The sequence below is a fragment of the Pseudochaenichthys georgianus genome, chromosome 7, assembly GCF_902827115.2.
Source record: "Pseudochaenichthys georgianus chromosome 7, fPseGeo1.2, whole genome shotgun sequence".
Taxonomy (NCBI): domain Eukaryota; kingdom Metazoa; phylum Chordata; class Actinopteri; order Perciformes; family Channichthyidae; genus Pseudochaenichthys; species Pseudochaenichthys georgianus.
In genome coordinates, this window is record NC_047509.1 from 1,458,210 (window position 1) to 1,478,982 (window position 20,773).

The window sequence follows — 20,773 nt, forward strand, 5'->3', positions numbered from 1 at the left end:
GAATGACTATGGAGGAGGAGGGGGACCCCTGTGACGTCAGAGACACACAGGGAAAGGGGAGCTTGTCTGACATGAGAGATTGAAAAAACAAAAAAAAGCAAAGGGTGATCTTGTGAAAGGAACAGAGAGAAAAGGGGGAGGGGTTATAACGATGACGTATCGACGCAGGGGGAGGGACGTAAGCGTCACCGTGAGCAGCCGCTTCTCCTTTTAAAGCCTCCCGAGGACCGACAGACGTACAGACCATAGGTACAGACGCGCAGCCGGACCTTAAATACCTCTGAGCGGCTGTACCGGGGACATTTGACAGCTGAGAGCACCAGGTTTTTTTCTTTCACCCTGAACCCTGATGGAGCTCCTGCAGCAATCCCTGCACCACCACCCCCACCGGGTCTGAAGCTCCGGTCCTCCCGGTGTCCTCCCGTTATTCGCTGCCCGGTTCCGTGCACGGGCCGCCGTCTCCTCCGTGACTCTCTGTTCTCATGCGATTCTTCAGACTCACATTCAAGTGTTTCGTGGATTGTTTTTGAAGGTCGCAGCCAGATTCTTGGTTCAATTCTCTTAATTTTTTTGGGGTAATATTTTTTTCATTTTTCACTAGAATCGTGTCTCTTTTTCTGCATTGGAGAAAAGATATGTCTCCAGATTATTACTAGACATTATTCGATTTATTTTTATTTAATTTTCATTCGATTTTAAATACAGATTCTGGAGCATGATCCACGATCCGCCTGCACCTCGCGGAGATTGATAATAATATTGTATTATTACTGGAGAAGGAGCGAGAATAGAGATCCTGCAGCGGGACGAGCTGCACCTGCTGGACTGACTCATCTGTTTCTGACCGGGCTCTGAGGCGGCACACACAAACAGGTTAGAGACTGAAAACACCAGAGCGACCAGTGCAGACTGGGGGGTTTGTTACTGGCATCTGACTGGGAGGAAGAGACTGGTTTTAGTCCTGAAAGGAGAAGAGAAATCAGCAAAGCTACAACAAACTGAAATAAACTGTGCAAAAAAGTGCGGACTGCTCCTTTAGCTGGGTTTGAGGGACGGGAGTGAGAATACCAGATTTAAAGTGTTACAACCTGCAGAATTAAAGGGGAGCAAAGAGAGATGTTTGACTTCATCTGACTTGGTTTGGATCTGGTTATTGGGGTGAGTCCAAGTGGGGAAAGACCAGATTCTGAAGGAAAAACTTAAGTTAAAGGGACTGAATCTACCAGCAACCAGTGCAGACTGCGGGGTTTGTTATTGGTGTCTGACAGTGAGAACGAGACAGCTTTTAGTCCTGAAGGAAGAAGAGGAAACACCTTTTGAAAAGGGACAAAGAAACTGAAATTACTGTGCAAAGAGTGCCGACTGCTCCTTTAATTGACTGACACAAAGGGAAGCAAAGAGAGATTTCTGAAAACCTGACTTTCTTTGTTTCTGGTTATTGGGGTGAGTGGGAAACCAGCAGATTGTGGGGCTCAGAAACAGGAATTAAAGGGAACTTGACCCGGGGTTTTCAACCTTTTTACCAACTTTTTGTTTCAAGTAAACGGTTTCCTGACTGGACTTTTGAGCGATGGAGAAGTCGGCCTCCTCCTGCTCTCTGGTTCTCCTGGAGGAAACCAAGAAGACATCCCTCTTACATCCAAACGGTGCCTGTGGCTACCCCCCAGCGGCCTCTAACGGTAGCCTGGTCCCGTCAACGGGGTCCGGTTCTGGAGCAAGTGCCGGGCCGGAGAAGAAAGCGCCCCCTGCTGTGGTGCCTTATCAAGAGAGAGAAACATGGACCCGGCAGATGGACTTCATGATGTCCTGCGTGGGATTCGCTGTGGGACTGGGGAACGTGTGGAGGTTCCCGTACCTGTGCTACAAGAACGGAGGAGGTGAGTCTGATCTGAGGAAGAGATGGATGTTAGTTCTGAAAGGGGATACATCTGATTCAAAAGCTACAAAGACACACTGGTCTTACTGCTGCAAAGAGTGCCGACTGCTGCTTTTAATTGTGACAGAACCTGCAGAATTAAAGGAAGCAAAGAGAGGCTTTTGACTTAAGCTGACTTTGTTTGTTCCTAGTGAGTCTGAGTGGGAGAATATCAGATTTGGGGCAAAAACCTGCAAGAATGAAAGGGCAAAGAGGCTGAAGAAACAGATTTTAGTGCTGAAAGAAGAAGAAAAGTCAGATTTTTAAAGGTATAAAAAACAGAAAACACGGTGGACCGTTCCTTTGGCTGGTTCTGAGGAACGAGAGTGAGAAAAAACAGATTAGTTATTAAAAAACTTGCAGAAAAAAAGAGAGATTTTTTTTTATCTCAGTGCAACAAGAAGGGAGCAATGAGTTCAGTCTGAGTGACAGGAGTGGTTGAAGATGTGGGCGGGACTTATGTTCAAAGGGGGCGTGGTTTCAACTGAGTCTTTCGTCTAATTTGCATCTCATTGATTTGTTATTGATTGGAAAAGGGTGCGGTTGGTGCGTGTGTGTGTGTGTGTTCTGCAGCTAAACAATACTTAATTCAAAATGTATTTTAACACACATATCAATATTTATCTTCCTGCAATATTCCACTAGTCCATATTGTGATTACGATAAATCTCTTTACAGCCCTTTATAGTTTTATGCTAAATGAATTGTTTTCAAGAAACGTTTGAGCATATTTCAGTTGGACACAGGATTATATTTAGACAGTCGACAAAATCTTATGAGTGTTAGTCAACCAAGGTTTGTTTAGTTGAGGAAAGCCCCATGTGCTATTTATATCCACTGTGTGTGTGTGTGTGTGTGTGTGTGTGTGTGTGTGTGTGTGTGTGTGTGTGTGTGTGTGTGTGTGTGTGTGTGTGTGTGTGTGTGTGTGTGTGTGTGTGTGTGTGTGTGTGTGTGTGTGTGTGTGTGTGTGTGTGTGTTTGAAAGGAGCCCTATTGTGCTTATTGAGGTTTTCGTACGTGATAGGCTAAGGGGCGGAACATCTCTAAGCAGAGCCGGCCAGCTAACCAATCAGAGCATCTGAACTTCAGCAGGAGAGGACTCTTTAAAGTAGAGACACTACATACTGATATACACCTGAACATCAGCAGGAGAGGACTCTTTAAAGTAGAGACACTACATACTGATATACACCTGAACATCAGCAGGAGAGGACTCTTTAAAGTAGAGACACTACATACTGATATACACCTGAACATCAGCAGGAGAGGACTCTTTAAAGTAGAGACACTACATACTGATATACACCTGAACATGAGCAGGAGAGGACTCTTTAAAGTAGAGACACTACATACTGATATACACCTGAACATCAGCAGGAGAGGACTCTTTAAAGTAGAGACACTACATACTGATATGCACCTGAACATCAGCAGGAGAGGACTCTTTAAAGTAGAGACACTACATACTGATATACACCTGAACATCAGCAGGAGAGGACTCTTTAAAGTAGAAACACTACATACTGATATACACCTGAACATCAGCAGGAGAGGACTCTTTAAAGTAGAGACACTACATACTGATATACACCTGAACATCAGCAGGAGAGGACTCTTTAAAGTAGAGACACTACATACTGATATACACCTGAACATCAGCAGGAGAGGACTCTTTAAAGTAGAGACACTACATACTGATATACACCTGAACATCAGCAGGAGAGGACTCTTTAAAGTAGAGACACTACATACTGATATACACCTGAACATCAGCAGGAGAGGACTCTTTAAAGTAGAGACACTACATACTGATATACACCTGAACATTAGCAGGAGAGGACTCTTTAAAGTAGAGACACTACATACTGATATACACCTGAACATCAGCAGGAGAGGACTCTTTAAAGTAGAGACACTACATACTGATATGCACCTGAACATCAGCAGGAGAGGACTCTTTAAAGTAGAGACACTACATACTGATATACACCTGAACATCAGCAGGAGAGGACTCTTTTAAAGTAGAAACACTAACATACTGTATACACCTGAACATCAGCAGGAGAGGACTCTTTAAAGTAGAGACACTACATACTGATATACACCTGAACATCAGCAGGAGAGGACTCTTAAAGTAGAGACACTACATACTGATATAAACCTGAACATCAGCAGGAGAGGACTCTTTAAAGTAGAGACACTACATACTGATATACACCTGAACATCAGCAGGAGAGGACTCTTTAAAGTAGAGACCACTACATACTGATATACACCTGAACATCAGCAGGAGAGGACTCTTTAAAGTAGAGACACTACATACTGATATACACCTGAACATCAGCAGGAGAGGGCTCTTTAAAGTAGAGACACTACATACTGATATACACCTGAACATCAGCAGGAGAGGACTCTTTAAAACCAGACTGTTTCTATATATAAGCTTGTGCTATAAAGAGATAACAGAACGTGCATGCCGTAATTGACCAATAGGAATTGAGTATTCAACAAAGCCCTGTATTTATAGTTTTCACCCTACAGTATAATAGAAGGCGGATATTTGGCCTTGAGGTCACGTGTTTTTAAGGTAAACAACAACATTTCCCGTAGTAGAAAGTTACGATCTGTAGAGCCAGGAAAAATGAATATTTAACAGTCGGCTGTGAAAAACAGAAACAAACAGTTAACTTCACTGTTATCATTCACCTCTTACGGTGTAGTCGTGGATCATTGACTTGTACAAGTTACTGTGAAACTGTGTTTTCCTTTCACTCTGAAACAGCGGTCTGAACAAAGGTTGTTTACCAGAAAGTAAATACAAATACAAAAATATACAAAAGTGAATTCTTCAGATGTTCAATTTACAACGATATGAAACTGAGAATGCCCCAAAATCCTGTTTGGCATTTAAAACATATAATTTAATTTACCAATTCTTACTTTTCGATCTAGTTGGAATCTGATTAACATTTTAGTAAATCATGGATACAAATTAATGGATATAAAATACTAAATAGACATGTTTCAAGCAAGACTGTCCAACTTTTGGTGGTGTTTTGTGTCTTATGGCGCATTCCCTCTGCAGCAGGTAGCCCCGTTTAAGCGTCCTTAACCCTCTGAGACCCACATAGGACATTTTCTGTTTTTGTATATTTTTGTGTTTTGCCTAATAAATTGTCATTTCTTTGCAGTAAAATCAAGTTTTACACATCCCAGAAATCAACACAACCTCAGCTAATGATATGTGTCACTCATTAGAGACTTATATCCACTATAATAGGGGATATTTGCCCATAAATAAAAATAAATAAAAAACGGAGCTTGAATGTTTTACTTATTCCATTAAAAAGAACTGCTAACCATAAACATTGAAAGAAACATTCAACACAGAAAAATTGCACACATTTATTATCATTGTATCATAACTGATTAGAAGATTCTAACGTATTCTGTTCAATAGTTATGCCCATTCTTTTGGGCAGTGTCCATGGGCGTTTTTTTGCGAAGAATTGTCATTTTCTGTCCTGCCAATTTTGAAGAGTACACATGATATATCATGTCCTCAATCACACATGGCATGCTGAGCAGATTCGTCTGAATTTTCATCAACATTGTCCCCTTGAAAAATCTGCTCCAAAGCCTCAGCTGTAGTAAACGTCTTTGCCGTCCTTGTTTACTTTCAAAACACTAAAAGAACTATTCCAACTTTTATTTATTTATTTCGCGCGTGGAATTATACCGGCTCTCATTTCAGTAAACATAACATCAGAACAGACAGGCAACCCTCTGAATCAGACTCCGATTGGCTGTGACTGCATCCACTCAGAGTGTCCGATTCAGAAACGTGACTCTTTTCACTCTTACGTCAGAAACAAAGATGGTGGATGAGAATAGATCTATAAATGATGAGCGATGCGCCAGAATCAAGGTGAGACCATCCCGCTAGCATATACACTTTATGCATTCATTTCACCGAAATAAGTAAACGCCTCTCAATGAAAAACTGAATAGAGTTGTTTAGTGCCGTTCTGTAGTTGAAGAGGAAAAACACGGCATGTCTCTGGCTGAAACAGCTGAGAAGTTATGACGCTTTGAACACAACGTGATCTTTGGGATCGTATACGGCCCCGTGGGTCTCAGAGGGTTAATCGTCCTCAAGCGGCCAGGCCAGTTGTTGGTGGCCTTTCCATATAGCGTAGCACCGGCTACCGGGTACTTTTCCCCTCTTTTTCCGGCCCCATAACATCGTGGTTCTATCAGGCCACGGCTGAACTAGTGACGTCAACACTCTCGACTGCTGATTGGTCAGAGAGAATCGTCAGAGAGAATCGTCACAAGATCGCGCGCCGATCATCCCTAGCGTCGCATATATATCTAGAAGCAAGCTTGCAGCATTTTTATAATAATAATCCTTATATTTATTATAGCGCTTTATCAAAGACTCTCAAAGCGCTTTACTGGCATGTAATGGTCATCTACTGTGGACAATACCCACAGGAGAAAATTCGGGTGAAGTGTCTTGCCCAAGGACACAACGGCCAGTGGGGCGGGAGCGGGTTTCGAACTGGAGTTCCCCAACGCCCCCTTGATGATCAAACGCACAGACCACTGCGCCACCCGTCCCTAAATACACTGCAGTTTTACTCTGCGTCGCTCCGCCCAAAAAGCCGATCGCCCCGCCAACACTGCGTTGCGACCCCAGGTCCTAGACTGTAAGGGGAATGCGCCACGGCCTCGGACGGCCAGCGAGGCGGCCGAGGCCTGAGCGAGGACGCTTAGGACGCTTAAACCCCGCTGCAGTGGACATGTGTCGTCAGTGAAATGTGTGTTCGCCTGTTTGTGATAGTAATTGAGTAAAAGCCCGTCGACATGGAGAGGAGGAGACAAGTGTTCCTCGTCTCTGTCCAAATGAGACAACAGAGACAAACTGCTGACGGAGATTCAAGATTTGTTTCTTATTCGCTGAAAAGGTCTCTTTCACACAGTTGGACGGAAAGGTCTGAATGTTCACACAGATAGGAGGAGGAGGAGGAGGAGGAGGAGGAGGAGGAGGAGGAGGAGGAGGAAGAAGAAGAAGAGGAGAAGGTCAGACTCATGTTAAATCACTAAGTATCAAAAGAAAAGGGTGAGTTCTCACATTACAGAGGCATGCTGATCTAAAGGTCGCCTCCTCCCCTCCTCTCCACTCTGCTGCCTCACACCTGATTTATAAAACAATGTTTCTCTTTAAAAGAGGCGTTTTATCTGCAGCACGGCGCCATCGCTATGGAGCTCAGAGTCTCTTATTTACGCCATCGTCGCCCAACAACTATTTAAAATGGGCTTCTTCACAGCATGAGAACAATGGAGCTTTTTGAACTTTAAAGCATGGAGACATGTCACGAAAGGGACCAGAGAGAGTTACACACACGCACGCACGCACGCACGCACGCACACACACACACACACACACACACACACACACACACACACACACACACACACACACACACACACACGCTCACACTGTATCCCAACTTCTGTCCTATTTATGTCTTTGTGATGTCCTTATCATTCTGTCCTCCATGACCCTCATCCTCCCTCCCCTCAACAAAGTTGCAATGTATTTTACTGCAGAGTGGGTGTGTGTGTGTGTGTGTGTGTGTGGTACGTGTGTCCTTGGTGTAGTGAACACACAGACGCACACACACACTGATTCTCTGCTCCAATGATTATGAAATGACCTGCAGCTCTGTGTTCATCTTTCAGAGATAAGAACTGTACTAGGGAAAGTGTGTGTGTGTGTGTGTGTGTGTGTGTGTGTGTGTGTGTGTGTGTGTGTGTGTGTGTGTGTGTGTGTGTGTGTGGTGTGTGTGTGTGTGGTGTGTGTGTGTGTGTGTGTGTGTGTGTGTGTGTGTGTGTGTGTGTGTGTGTGTGTGTGTGTGTGTGTGTGTGTGTGTGTGTGGTGTGTGTGTGTGTGTGTGTGTGTGTGTATTTGTGAGCACCAGCTTTGGTTGGAGACCTTATCATACAGGACATGTAGTCCAGTTCTTAGAGATAAGGTGTTAGCAGATCACCCCAAAGCTGCTTGTTCCAACTCTGAATGGTTTTATATGGTAGAATCAAGATGAACACAGCCGTAAAGCAGCTCCAGTCGCCTTGTGAAGCTGTCAGAGGTCATTGAGGATGTTTCAAAGGATGAAGGAGAATTCAGACGAGATCGGTTTGGTGTAGATTTCGCGTTGGAAGCCGGGTGCATTTCCTCCGTGCTGATGCAGCAATACCGGCTCTATAGGTCAGGTTGGGGTGCAAGTGGCTTTCTGCTTCGACTGGAGCTAGGGATCCAACAGTGCTTCCATTTTCAAATCATAAACCACACATTCCCTCTTGGGTTTGCATTTAAAGATGAGGAATCGGCTGCTTTGATGCTGAACATCGGTGTTGTATCCACTAAGAAAACTGATTGGGACTCAATGTGAGGAATTGTCAAAGAACTGGACTGATGAGCAGTTTGGAAAATGGCATTGGTGACAATAAAAAATGTTATCCTTAGTTATAGAATTCAACTGATTATTAGAGAGTTTTGTTGGTTTCAAGGGTAAGGAAAGCGTGTTTCAGGTTGTAGTGGTCTCTCAGGAGTGTCTGATGGTCATTGGCTATGATCAAGTAGTCCCTAAAGACTGCCTAAAGGACCTTTATTGTGATCAAATGGTCGTGAAGAAAACGATTTACCTTGATGAGGTTAAAGGGGCCTTTGAAGCGTTTCCAAGTGTCTGTGATAGAGTTGCAGTACTGATCATTTCTACAGTCAGACAGATCCAATCAGAGGTCATCAGGTGCTTATCAGCCTCTCATTGGTCCGTTCAGGCGTTCATGCTCTGCTGCACTTTTCCCTGGTAATGAACCTTTGCTCGGGTCAACGATGAACGTATGAATGCTTTTTAACGGCCGCTGTGTGTGTGTGTTGTGTGGGTGTGTGAATGAAGACGGGCGGCCAAGTGTGACATCATCATCCCTCGCTCCACGTGGACCAGAGATTAACGGGAGTGGCCTGTAATCTCTTAATCCTGTTGGCAGACTTCACTGCGCTCCCCGTTCCCTCATGTTTTCATCCCCTCCCATTTCTAGGGGTCCTGGACAGTGGCGACTGGTCATTAGGGGCTGTGCCCGCCTAGTGTCAGCAGAAAGTATTAAAAATAATGATTACAACAAAATGCAAAAAATAAATTAAAACATATATTTTAAGATCATCTGATTCGTCTGTACATTGCTGCTTTAGTATGTGTTCTTCTAATTAGTGTCTACAGTGTGTGCCTATTGAGCTGTTTAGAGCCATGTGGGACAAAACCCGATCCTGCCCCTCCCTCTCACTGTCTAAGTGAACGGTGACTGTAAAAACTACACTGCGCATGCTCAGAGTATTTTCCTATTTAATGTGTGTGGCAAAAAAATAATGACCATAGGGGCATCGTGCTGCCTTCCCCACCATACGTCATCTCACATAATTCAGAGCTGATTGGCTGTAAGTACGTGTGCCGCGAAAAGTGTGGTTTGTGAAGAGGAGGAGAGAGAGCTGCAGTGACGCGTCCTAAAACCAGGAAGTAAGCTGCGCATGGCTTCCCTCGACAAAAAAGCAATGAGATTTCTCCATAGGATTTTAGAAAATAGCTCAAAATAAGATCTGTGGGAAACGTAGCTGTTAGATAAATGCACGTTTTGTTCAGCCGGATAATATCCACATGTCTACCCTACTTTTATCATTTTCGAATCAAAAATCTATCGATTAGATTTATGATAGACTTTTGAAACTATAAGAAGATAAGAGCCGCGTTCACACTGCGGTACTTTTCCCACAAAGGTTCATGCGAACTTAGTTCATGATCGCGTTCACACCAAAAAGAGCCGGCACTAAAAGTAGTTCATGCGAACCTTTTTACCCCCTCGAAAGTCCCTGCTAGAGAGCAGGGACTTTCGAGCGGCTCTTTTTTGAGAAAAGAGCTATATTCGAAGCCGCCATTTTATTATCCTCGCATTAGCATTATTAGCATTAGCATTATTAGCATTAGCCCAGCGCAGAAACGCAGAGAGACTAATTTATGGCAACACAAAATAAAACATGGGAGCGGTGGAGATGAGGAGGTGTCGGCGCTCTGGCGATTTACTCGGAAGGCTTCAGTAGAAGCTGCTGGGACTCCCAGCAGCTTCTACTGAAGCCAGTCCCCAACTCCGGGGACTTCCGGCCGGGGACTTTGGGCGGCAGTATACGCCGTGAAGTGGTTTGCGGCCTGCCAGTAAACCCAAAGCAGAAGAAGAAGAAGTGACGTCAGCGGCTTCATTTGCCTAATCCTCCCCCAGGGACTTTTTCTGGTGTGAACGCGATCTGTACTTAGTTCATGCGAACTAAAGAGTCCTCATGAACTAAGTTCACATGAACCTTTGTGGGAAAAGTACCGCAGTGTGAACGCGGCTAAGGAGGACTTTTACAAAAAAGTAATAGAGATTTTTGTCCAGAGGGATAGGCAAATGCACTTCATCTTCAAGTCAAGGTAAGACCGCAATTTTATTGAAAATGGGATCTTACTAAGAGAGAACAATTCAATATTTAAATGATAAAATTACATTTTTTGGGTATCCTTTTGTTGAACTGTCTGTTTAAAATTAATTGAAGCATCAGACAAAAAAAGCTTTTGAAATAATATTATATTTTGATTTAGGTCAAAATATAATATTTGTAAACCTGAAGAGTCAGAGCCTCACCAGCCATGAACCTCACTGCAGAAGCTTATAGACATCTAAGTTTTTTGCGCCCCACCACTTTTGTACATATAGAAACGCCACTGGTCCTGGATGAATGTTTGGAGGTCCTTGTCGATGTTGCAGATGTTTCTGAGGAAGTGCCATAGGGCCTTGACACATTTCAAAGAGATATTAGATGTTTTAGCAACAGATCTGAGGAGCTCCTCCGAAAACAAACATATTAGTGTTTGCATTCACATTGCAACAGATGCACTGAATACCATTACAAGAGTACCCTTTTTCAATTTCGGTTCAGAGGGTGTGCTTTGTGCTACTAGGTTAGCCTTTTTGCTACGGGTTAGCCTTTTACTACTTGCCTAGTCTTATTGGTACTTTGTTAGTCTTTTTCTCCTGTGTTACTGGTAAGCCTTTGAGCTACTATGTTAGCCTTTGTGCTACTATGTTAGCCTTTGAGCTACTATGTTAGCCTTTGTGCTACTATGTTAGCCTTTGAGCTACTATGTTAGCCTTTGTGCTACTATGTTAGCCTTTGTGCTACTATGTTAGCCTTTGAGCTACTATGTTAGCCTTTGTGCTACTATGTTAGCCTTTGAGCTACTATGTTAGCCTTTGTGCTACTATGTTAGCCTTTGTGCTACGGTATTAGTCTCTGTGCTACTAGGTTAGCCTCGTTGCTACTGGGATAGCTCATGGGAAGCGGCTCTCACTAGTTCGTTGTGTTCTTGAAGAACTTCTGGACTTAGTGTATGTCCAAATGTTTCCTCCAATTTTCACGAGGGTCATTTACTTAGTCTTTTAAAGCTGGGGGTTGCTGTTGGCGCATTGGCCCATGTATTTGGCTCATGTTCTTCTTGTGCTGGGAGATCACGTCCTCGGAAATGAGAGCTAGAAAAGACCCTTAAAATGGCGTTCTAGGAAGTACGATGTGTGTGTTGCGGACACAATGAAAAGAAGGACTCTTATTACTATCGACCAGTTTGAAAAACGCCTATTGGTGATCTTTGAAGAGGTTCCACGCGTCCTTTAGTTTAAGAGGGGCTGAATATTCCAAAAGTTCTTGAGAGGGTTCTTGTTAACCTTAAGTAGTTTGGAGGGTCCTTAAATAGTTCAAAAGGTCCTGAATCTTCTAAAGAGTTTCGTCCAGAGGTCCCTGAGAAGGTTCTGGTAATCCTTTTGGAGGTCATTTTAGAGTTCCCATTGGGTCATGAAGTCCCTGGGGTTAATGAGGAGGTCCATTGCCATTCCTCATTAAGTTCTGGAAGATATGACCTATAGGGCAGGGTTTCCGCTAGGATTTTTTCTCGCCGGTCAAATGTCCGGGCAGAATTTATTTTACCGGACTAATTTGAAACTTACCGGTCATATTTCAATAATAATAATAGTTGTGTAGCAGAGTTTCCGTTAGCAGGTAATTACCGGACTATGAGCAGATATGCTTCAGTTTAAAACTCAGTTCACGGGCTCATTTTTATATTGCTTCAGTTTATAATCGTAACAGATCGAAAAATTCAGATTCATTTTTCAATAAATGATTCCACAAACAACAAAAAACATAATTATTACATTCAAACAAACTACTTGTAGTAGATAACGTACATTATTCAGAAGTTTACATCAACTTTGAATAATAACACGGGAGAAACGGATCCTCTCCCTCCCTCTCTCTCTCCTGACAGCAGTTTCTCCTGCAGCTCGCTAAACAGAGGGCGGGGCTTCAGGTGATCCTGCAGAGCTGCGTGTCTCGGTCAGACTCAGCAGCTGATCTGATCTCTCTCTCGCTCCGGTTACACTTCACTCGCGTTTATGTCCATATCGATCAGATCCAGCTCTCCTGATCGGCCTTTATAGAGAGCACCGATCAAACTATTAAGAGTGAATATCGGCCGATAATGACCGACGGCCGATCGATCGGAGCCTCCCTAATTATTACCAGACATTTTGACCGTCAGGTTTTGAATTTACCGGTTTTTATAAATTTACCAGTTAAAAACCGGTAATTACCGGCTAACGGAAACCCTGCTATAGGGGTGGGCGATTTCTTTCTTTAATATGCATCACATGAGACAAACACCTGAGGAAAGCCACCACAGTATTGCAGAATCTCTGATTGGTAGACAGTCTTTCTGTGCACAGTATAAAACCTCATATTGCCCAACCCTAGATCCAGGTGTGCTTTATGTAACTTTCAAAAAGGGACCAGAGATCACAAGATTAGACTCGTCCTTAGAGTTCTTTCATTGATGGTTAAATCATTTCAGTGTTATTGAAGGAGTAATAGGGGAACTCAAGGAGGCATTGATGATACTTGAGGACATTGACGAGGATTTAAGAAGTTACAGCTACATTTAAGTCGAGGCTAAAAACACTACTTTCTACAGCTGCGTACCCAGAAGCCTTTTAACTTGTTTAGCACCAACCGTATTTAAAATGTCGTGTTTAAACTATTTTACATCTCATTAATGCATTGTTTTTATGAAACTGTGTATTCCATTATGTTTATTTATTGTGTTCCTCTCCGTTCTAGTATCATGTGTTAATAATCATGTAAAGCCCTTTGAATTGCCTCTGCGTCTGAAATGTGCTATATAAATAAACGTACCTTACCTTCCCGCCGTCGTTAAAGAGGTTCAAGAAGTCTGAACGATTTTTTAGGTGCCTTTTGTGCGGGAATACTACATTACTAAATGTTTCATTGATCTTGAAGTGTTTCCCAAGGTCTTGGCGGCAGTGTTAGTGGAAGAGGATACAGGTAACTTAATGATATATATTTGACTTGTGTGTTGTCCGAGTGCATTGAGTGCATTAAGTTTAAGGTTCAGACATGGTGATCACTTATGGTTTGTAAATATGTTAATCAATCATCGACCTGATTCTTTTATGTTGTCCTGACCGTCATCTGATTACAGCAGCAGAGAAGCCAGTATAGCAAGAAAAGGAAATAAACAACAAATGACTATTTACTCTGTAAGTCTAAAAGGGCTGGAAATAAAATATAAAATGTGTCCAAGAGACGACCGTCGGTTGTTCGAGTTACATCGCTGTCTATCTTATGTCAGTTTATTGATCTGTACTTATCACTCTTCTCTCTCATGACCCCTGTTTAAAGTCCAGACATAAAATATATTACTACCATCATAACTGTTCCAGGTGAAGTCAACGTTTTAACAAGGTGATATTGTACCTTATATATTGTATAATGTGTTCCTGAAAATGATAATAAAACAGTTGGAAGTTCAGAGTTTGAATTGAAGTGCAGAGTCATGGCACAGGTGAGCTATCTATTCCTGAACCCGTGTTCTGGTACAGTATGTGGGCCAGGTGAGCTAAGCTAAGTTAGCATTAGCAAGTTAGTGCGTGGCTGCAGTCACTGAGGGGTTTGGCAGACAAACGGAGAGCTGGAAGACTTGTATTTTCTTGTGTTTGTGAAGTTTTTTTCCCATTTTTATGAAGAATTGAGAGTTTGTGGGTTGGAAATATAATAATACAGTTCAGGACACAAACTGAGCTGAACTCCATCACTGCTGATAAAACATTTACTGAAAGAAAGTCTAAAGAGGTCCTATTATGTTTTGGGGGGTTTCCCTCTCCTGTAGTGTGTTATATATACCATATATACCTTACCTTACCTTATACCATGGGTGCTCGAGCTTTCAGCTGCTCGGCTCCCAGACTCTGGAACACCCTGCCACGACACATCCGACAGTCTGATTCCATAACGACATTCAAAACCCACCTGTTCAAACTGGCATTTTCTCCTTTTGTGTCCTTCTATAGTCCATTTCCTGTTGTTTGTCTCGTCTTCCCCCGGCTGATACGTCACTAAATCCACTGTTTTAATTTGTAAGGTACAATTGTAAATGTAAATTGTAAATCTGTAACCCTGTAAGGTGTCCTTGGGTGTTTTGAAAGGCGCCCCCCAAAATAAATGTATTATTATTATTATTATTATTATATATGTTTTAGTGCATGTAAATGGGCTGCAGAGGGTCAAATCCTCATATTCCCCAAAAATATATTTATGTTAAACAAGATTCAAGGCTTTATTGTCATGTGCACATTAGCTACAGTGTAGATATGGCAATGAAAAGCGTAAGTCCCAGGCTCCCCCAACAATGCAACATGAATATGTATAGGACATAGAACAAACAAAACCAATACAAATAGTTCAGAAATCACAGAATAGAAATAAAATAGTGCAAGAGAATGCTGCAAGTAAATACAAATAAAATATAAATATTGCAAGAAGAGCCTATAAACACATAAATGCAATATGATAAATAAAGAGACGTCTGCCACAGATTCAGACCTCTCTCGACTAACTGAGGTGCACACATTCTTGTCGCTGTCCCCGGAAGGTGTGTGCGGGGATGAGAGAGTCGAGCCCGCCATGCTCCAATCCAGATCTTCGGTCATGCCTACCGGGGAAGGGACAGGAAACTGGCATCCAATGGCGATGGATCAGCTTTTTACTCTCGCAAGGATCCTGCAGGGGGCCTGGGAGTACGCTTATCCGGTCTACATGTGTTTTGTAGACTTGGAGAAGGCGTATGACCGGGTTCCCAGGGAGTTACTGTGGGAGGTGCTGCGGGAGTATGGGGTGAGGGGGGCTCTACTCGGGGCCATCCAATCTCTGTACTCCCAAAGCGAGAGCTGTGTCCGATGTGGGACCTAGCACCAGGTGGAGGGATTATATCTCTTCGCTGGCCTGGGAGCGCCTTGGGATCCCCCGTCAGAGCTGGTTGATGAGGGGAAAGGAAAGTTTGGGGCTCTCTGCTGGAACTGCTACCCCAGACCATGGAGAAGCGGGAGAAGATGGATGGATGGCCAGTGGGATGAAACTGTGTCCCTGAGTCTGGTGGTTTTAGTCAGACGGCAGCAGACGGAACAGTTTGTGGCTTAATTAATGAGCAAATAAGAAAAAGAAAGTTAAGTGCAGGACGTGTTGCAGAGTATTTCTATCCAGTCGTTTTTCTTCCTTTAACTTATGATTATTTACTAATGTTTCGCTGTATTATCTTTTTCTTTCTCTGAGTCTGGTGGTTGTTGTCCTGATGCAGCAGTTTGTTATTGGGGTCTTTTATGATCCCGAGGGCTTTCTTCCTGTGCCGCTGGGAGTAGAGATCCTCCATGCAGTTTTCACCACCTTTTTTATTTATTTTATTACTGCACATATTTTATTTCAATGTAAATACTGCTATATTTTACTTATTTATTTTTTTAACATTGTTTTATGTTAATAGTTTTCTTAAAATAGTTTTCTCTGTGTTTTTAATTTTTGTTTTTTATGACACCAAGTCAAATTCCTCGTACGTGTCAACCTACCTGGCGATAAACCTGATACTGATTCTGATGCAGCCGGCCTCTCTCTGGTGCAACAAACCTTTGGCAGAAAATGTGCATGAAAATAAATCCAATATCAGCTTATCTTAATATCTGCACTGTTTGCTCTTTGACTAACTTAGTAACAATTTATTGCAAATACAAAGTGCACCAAAAGCTAATTTTGGCCGTTTATCTGATGCTATTACAAGCTTAGCGCTACAGCTGATAGCAAAATGATAACAAGATAATAAAGTATGATAAATACTTGTAAAATAAAAGTTGTTGCTGAGGTCTTTGCAGAGTGTTATTAGCTCGTCATCAGTCCCTCGGCCCTGCAGTGCTTAGCCTAGTGACTTACTGCGGATTAGCCAGCTTAGCTAGCTAACTGTAGCGTTGCAGCTTAGTGCGCTAACTGCAGCCGCGGAAATGATTCCCGTCTATTTCTGCCCCCGTCTCACTTTCAGCTCTGAACTAACATGTCACCCACCATGTGGCTCAGTAGATACAGATGATCTAACTAAACCTGACATTCTGAACTTTGTTTAACCCTCCTATTAGCCGCGTTCACACTGCGGTACTTTTCCCACAAAGGTTCATGCGAACTTAGTTCATGATCGCGTTCACACCAAAAAGAGCCGGTACTAAAAGTAGTTCATGCAAACCTTTTTAACCCCCTCGAAAGTCCCTGCTAGAGAGCAGGGACTTTCGAGCGGCTCTTTTTTGAGAAAAAAGCTATATTCCTGATTGGCTGGGCGGATTGCAAACCACGCCCCGTAAAACTCCAAAAAAGTGTTGTGAAGCCGCCATTTTATATCCTTGCATTAGCATTATTAGCATTAGCATTAGCCCAGCGCAGAAACGCAGAGAGACTAACTTATGGCAACACAAAATAAAACATGGAGGTGTCGGCGTTCTGGAGGTGTCGGCGTTCTGGAGGTGTCGGCGTTCTGGCGATTTACTCGGAAGGCTTCAGTAGAAGCTGCTGGGACTCCCAGCAGCTTCTACTGAAGCCAGTCCCCAACTCCGGGACTTCCGGCCGGGGACTTTGGGCGGCAGTATACGCCTGAAGTGGTTTGCGGCCTGCCAGTAAACCCAAAGCAGAAGAAGAAGTGACGTCAGCGGCTTCATTTGCCTAATCCACCCCCAGGGACTTTTTCTGGTGTGAACGCGATCTGTACTTAGTTCATGCGAACTAAAGAGTCCTCATGAACCTTTGTGGGAAAAGTACCGCAGTGTGAACGCGGCTATAGTCTTAGTTTTCCCCCCTCTTACTTTGGTGTTCGCGGTCAAATTTGACCGGTCCTGTTTTAACTGCCATTACATTAACACAAAAACCATTAATCATCACCACATTTCATTTCACACCCTTTCAAACTGTACATATTGTATCAGACTACTGGTATACGTGAGAAACTGCAGTAAATATACAAAGAACAGACACTGAACATGTTAATGCCAGGTGCCAGGTCTGATCCATGTGGGGGGATGGGCACATAAGAGCGGGAAATGTATCAAATTGTTCTGTATGTGTGTTTGTGTGTGCCAGGTGTGATCCATGTGGGGGGATGGGCACATAGGGGGAGGGACACACACATCTAGAGTGTGTGTTTATGTGTGTTTTATCTGATCCGGATGGTTACTAATTCCTTTTCTTTATGTTGTTCATTTTTGACCGGGAACACCATGGGTGTTACACAATTCAATGAAAGTGGTGATCATCAATTGTTGTCATATTGTTGATGTGTAAATGTCATTAAATATGACAAGTGCCTTTCTCTCTGCTGATATCTGTCAGTTTCTACTTCTTACTGCATTGAGAGAACCCTTTGGATTTCCGTTGTACCTGAATATAATATACGTAATGATCTTCTGATTCCGATTTGTAGATGTAATCTCTATCTAAATAATGGAGAAAAAAAAGATTGTGTGCAGCAGGCAGGAGAGTTTATCAGTATTTGCAGAGAAAATTTCGTTTTTTTAACGATTAACGCCAATTGAAGCATGTCGTTAGATAAAAACCTGTTTTTTTTTAAAAACAAATGTTGACTTTTGGAATGGGTTACATTCGGGGTTATTGGATCACGCTAGTCTGAAACAATACTAAGAAGCCACCACTGGATTTAAATCAACAAATAATATTATACTATTAATATTAGTTTGACCTTAAATACAATGAAGACACATGCAGTACATTCATTTGTCTTTTAAGAGACTTTGCACTAGAAATATATTTTTAAACTAAATGGGATTTTAATTGATGAGCAAATAAAAAATTGGTTAGTTAATTTGTTTTTGATTGCAGGACGTGTTACGGAGTATTTCTACCTCGTCGTGTCATTACTGTGTGTGTGCGCGCGCGTTTGTGTGTGTGTGCGCGCGTTTGTGTGAGTTATAAGGCAATAGTACAGTGTAATCCCATCATCACTGAGTTAATGACGAGCTAACAGCATTACACCACTTAGCCCTCAGTGTGTGTGTGTGTGTGTGTGTGTGTGTGTGATGCGCGAGTGTGTGTGTGTAGGGGATTTTTATTGAGCTGCTGGACGTCCCCCCCCCACACACACACACACACACACACACACACACACACACACACACACACACACACACACACACACACACACACACACACACACACACACACACACACACACACACACACACACACTCTGCAATCTTGAATGAACCAGCAGTTGGTGTGTGTTGATGCTAAGCTATGCTAGGCTAACACAAATAACGGTGTGTATGTAAGTAGAGAAGCATGTTAATGCTAATGCTAACCTTTGTAGCAACTGTTTGCTATGTAAAGATACAGATTGAAATGGAAAAAGGAAAGAAAACTGCAATACAATTTACTTTAAGCTAAAAGAAATGAGATCATTTAATAAAATGGTGGCAATAAAAATTGTGAAAGTGTCCAATGAAGGAATATTTAAACTATTAACATTGAATTGAATCGGATAAAAAATGAATGTAAAAATAAATACTGTACAGTAGAATAACATAACTTAATAATGTGAATTTAAACACATGTAAAAGATTGAATGTAGTGGATTCAGCATTAGCATCGAGACATCTTGACATCCCTCTCTTTGTGACGTGTTCTTCTGCAATAGTAAAATGGGTGGAAACAAATATTCGAATTTGCTGATTTTCTCTAAATTACGTAAAAAATTTACATTTGAATGTAAATCTATCCTCCGTCTGACCAGCAGGAAAAGGGAGCAGAGGGCGGGACACTTTCTGTTTCCATCTCTCTAAAAGCCAGTGTTTGGATCGAGGTGGAGAGATTTAAATGAATTAAATTATAATTTAAAAAAGGGTGTTATGAGAATGCTTTGTTGTCTGTATAGCAGTCATTTGACCGTCAATATATATTTTAGTGTGAATGTGACCGACTTTGTGGTCTGTGATGTATTGAACATGAGGTCAATACTACTCACAAAATTACAAAGAAATCTTCCCTCTCCCCCCCTCTCTCTCTATTTCCCTCCCTCCCTCATTGTATAATAGCTCAGTGTGTAATGGCAGCTGCTGTTATGTAACTCCTGGCTCACACCAACCCTCTCTCCCTCTCTCTCTCCCCCTGTCTCCCTCTGTCTCCCCTCTCTCCCTCTCTCCTCCCCTCTCTCCCTCTCTCTCCCCCTGTCTCCCTCTCTCCTCCCCTCTCTCCCTCTCTCTCTCGCTCCCCTATCTCCTCCTCTCTCTCCCCCTGTCTCCCTCTCTCCTCCCCTGTCTCCCTCTCTCTCCCCCTGTCTCCCTCTCTCTCCCCCTCTCTCTCTCTCTCCTCCCATCTCTCCCTCTCTCTCCCCCTCTCCTCCCTCTCTCTCTCCTCTCTCCTCCCCCTCTCTTCCCCCTCTCTCTCCCCCCTCTCTCCCTCTCTCTCTTCCCCCTTCTCCCTCTCTCTCCTCTCTCCCTCTCCCTCTCTCCCTCTCTCTCTCCCTCTCTCCCCCTTTCTCCCTCTCTCTCCTTCCCTCTCCCTCTCCCTCTCCTCTTCCCCTTTCTCCCTCTCTCCTCCCCCTCTCCCTCTCTCTCCCTCTCTCCTCCCCTTCTCCCTCTCTCCTCCCTCTCTCTCCCTCTCTCCTCCTCTCCTCCCTCTCTCCTCTCTCTCTCCTCCCCATTTCTCCCTCTCTCCTCCCTCTCTCTCCCTCTCTCCCAGTATCATTCCAGTTTGATTCCATTCATTCCAAGTCATGGTGTAACTGTGACCCAGTTACCCCCTGTTGTGTGTGTGTGTGTGTGTGTGTGTGTGTGTGTGTGTGTGTGTTGTGTGTGTGTGTGGTGTGTGTGTGTGTGTGTGTGTGTGTGTGGTGTGTGTGTGTGTGTGTGTGTTGGTTTGTGTGTGAACCCTCCATCACACCAATTAAAATACCAACGAGAGAGATAGAGCATTCCTAATGTTCATTCATGTCTCTTGCAACAGTTCAGAGCAAAGGAGAAGAAGCATTTTTTGATTCATTCATTCATTTAAAGAGTCCTCTCCTGCTGATGTTCAGGTGTATATCAGTATGTAGTGTCTCTACTTTAAAGAGTCCTCTCCTGCTGATATCCAGGTGTATATCAGTATGTAGTGTCTCTACTTTAAAGAGTCCTCTCCTGCTGATGTTCAGGTGTAATCAGTATGTAGTGTCTCTACTTTAAAGAGTCCTCTCCTGCTGATGTTCAGGTGTTTATCAGTATGTAGTGTCTCTACTTTAAAGAGTCCTCTCCTGCTGATGTTCAGGTGTATATCAGTATGTAGTGTCTCTACTTTAAAGAGTCCTCTCCTGCTGATGTCCAGGTGTATATCAGTATGTAGTGT

The 20,773-nt window shown here is 43.1% G+C and overlaps 1 protein-coding gene across 1 annotated transcript in view; it reads left to right on the top strand.

Annotated features, from left to right (window-relative positions):
- Positions 1–211: 211 nt before the first annotated feature.
- Positions 212–20,773, top strand: part of slc6a8 (solute carrier family 6 member 8) — a 51,965-nt gene continuing 31,403 nt past the window's right edge. The window contains 3 exon segments of the mRNA XM_034086809.2: positions 212–575; positions 706–873; positions 1,541–1,877. Of these exon segments, the coding sequence (XP_033942700.1) occupies positions 1,571–1,877 (307 nt within the window). The 5' untranslated portion in view covers positions 212–575; positions 706–873; positions 1,541–1,570.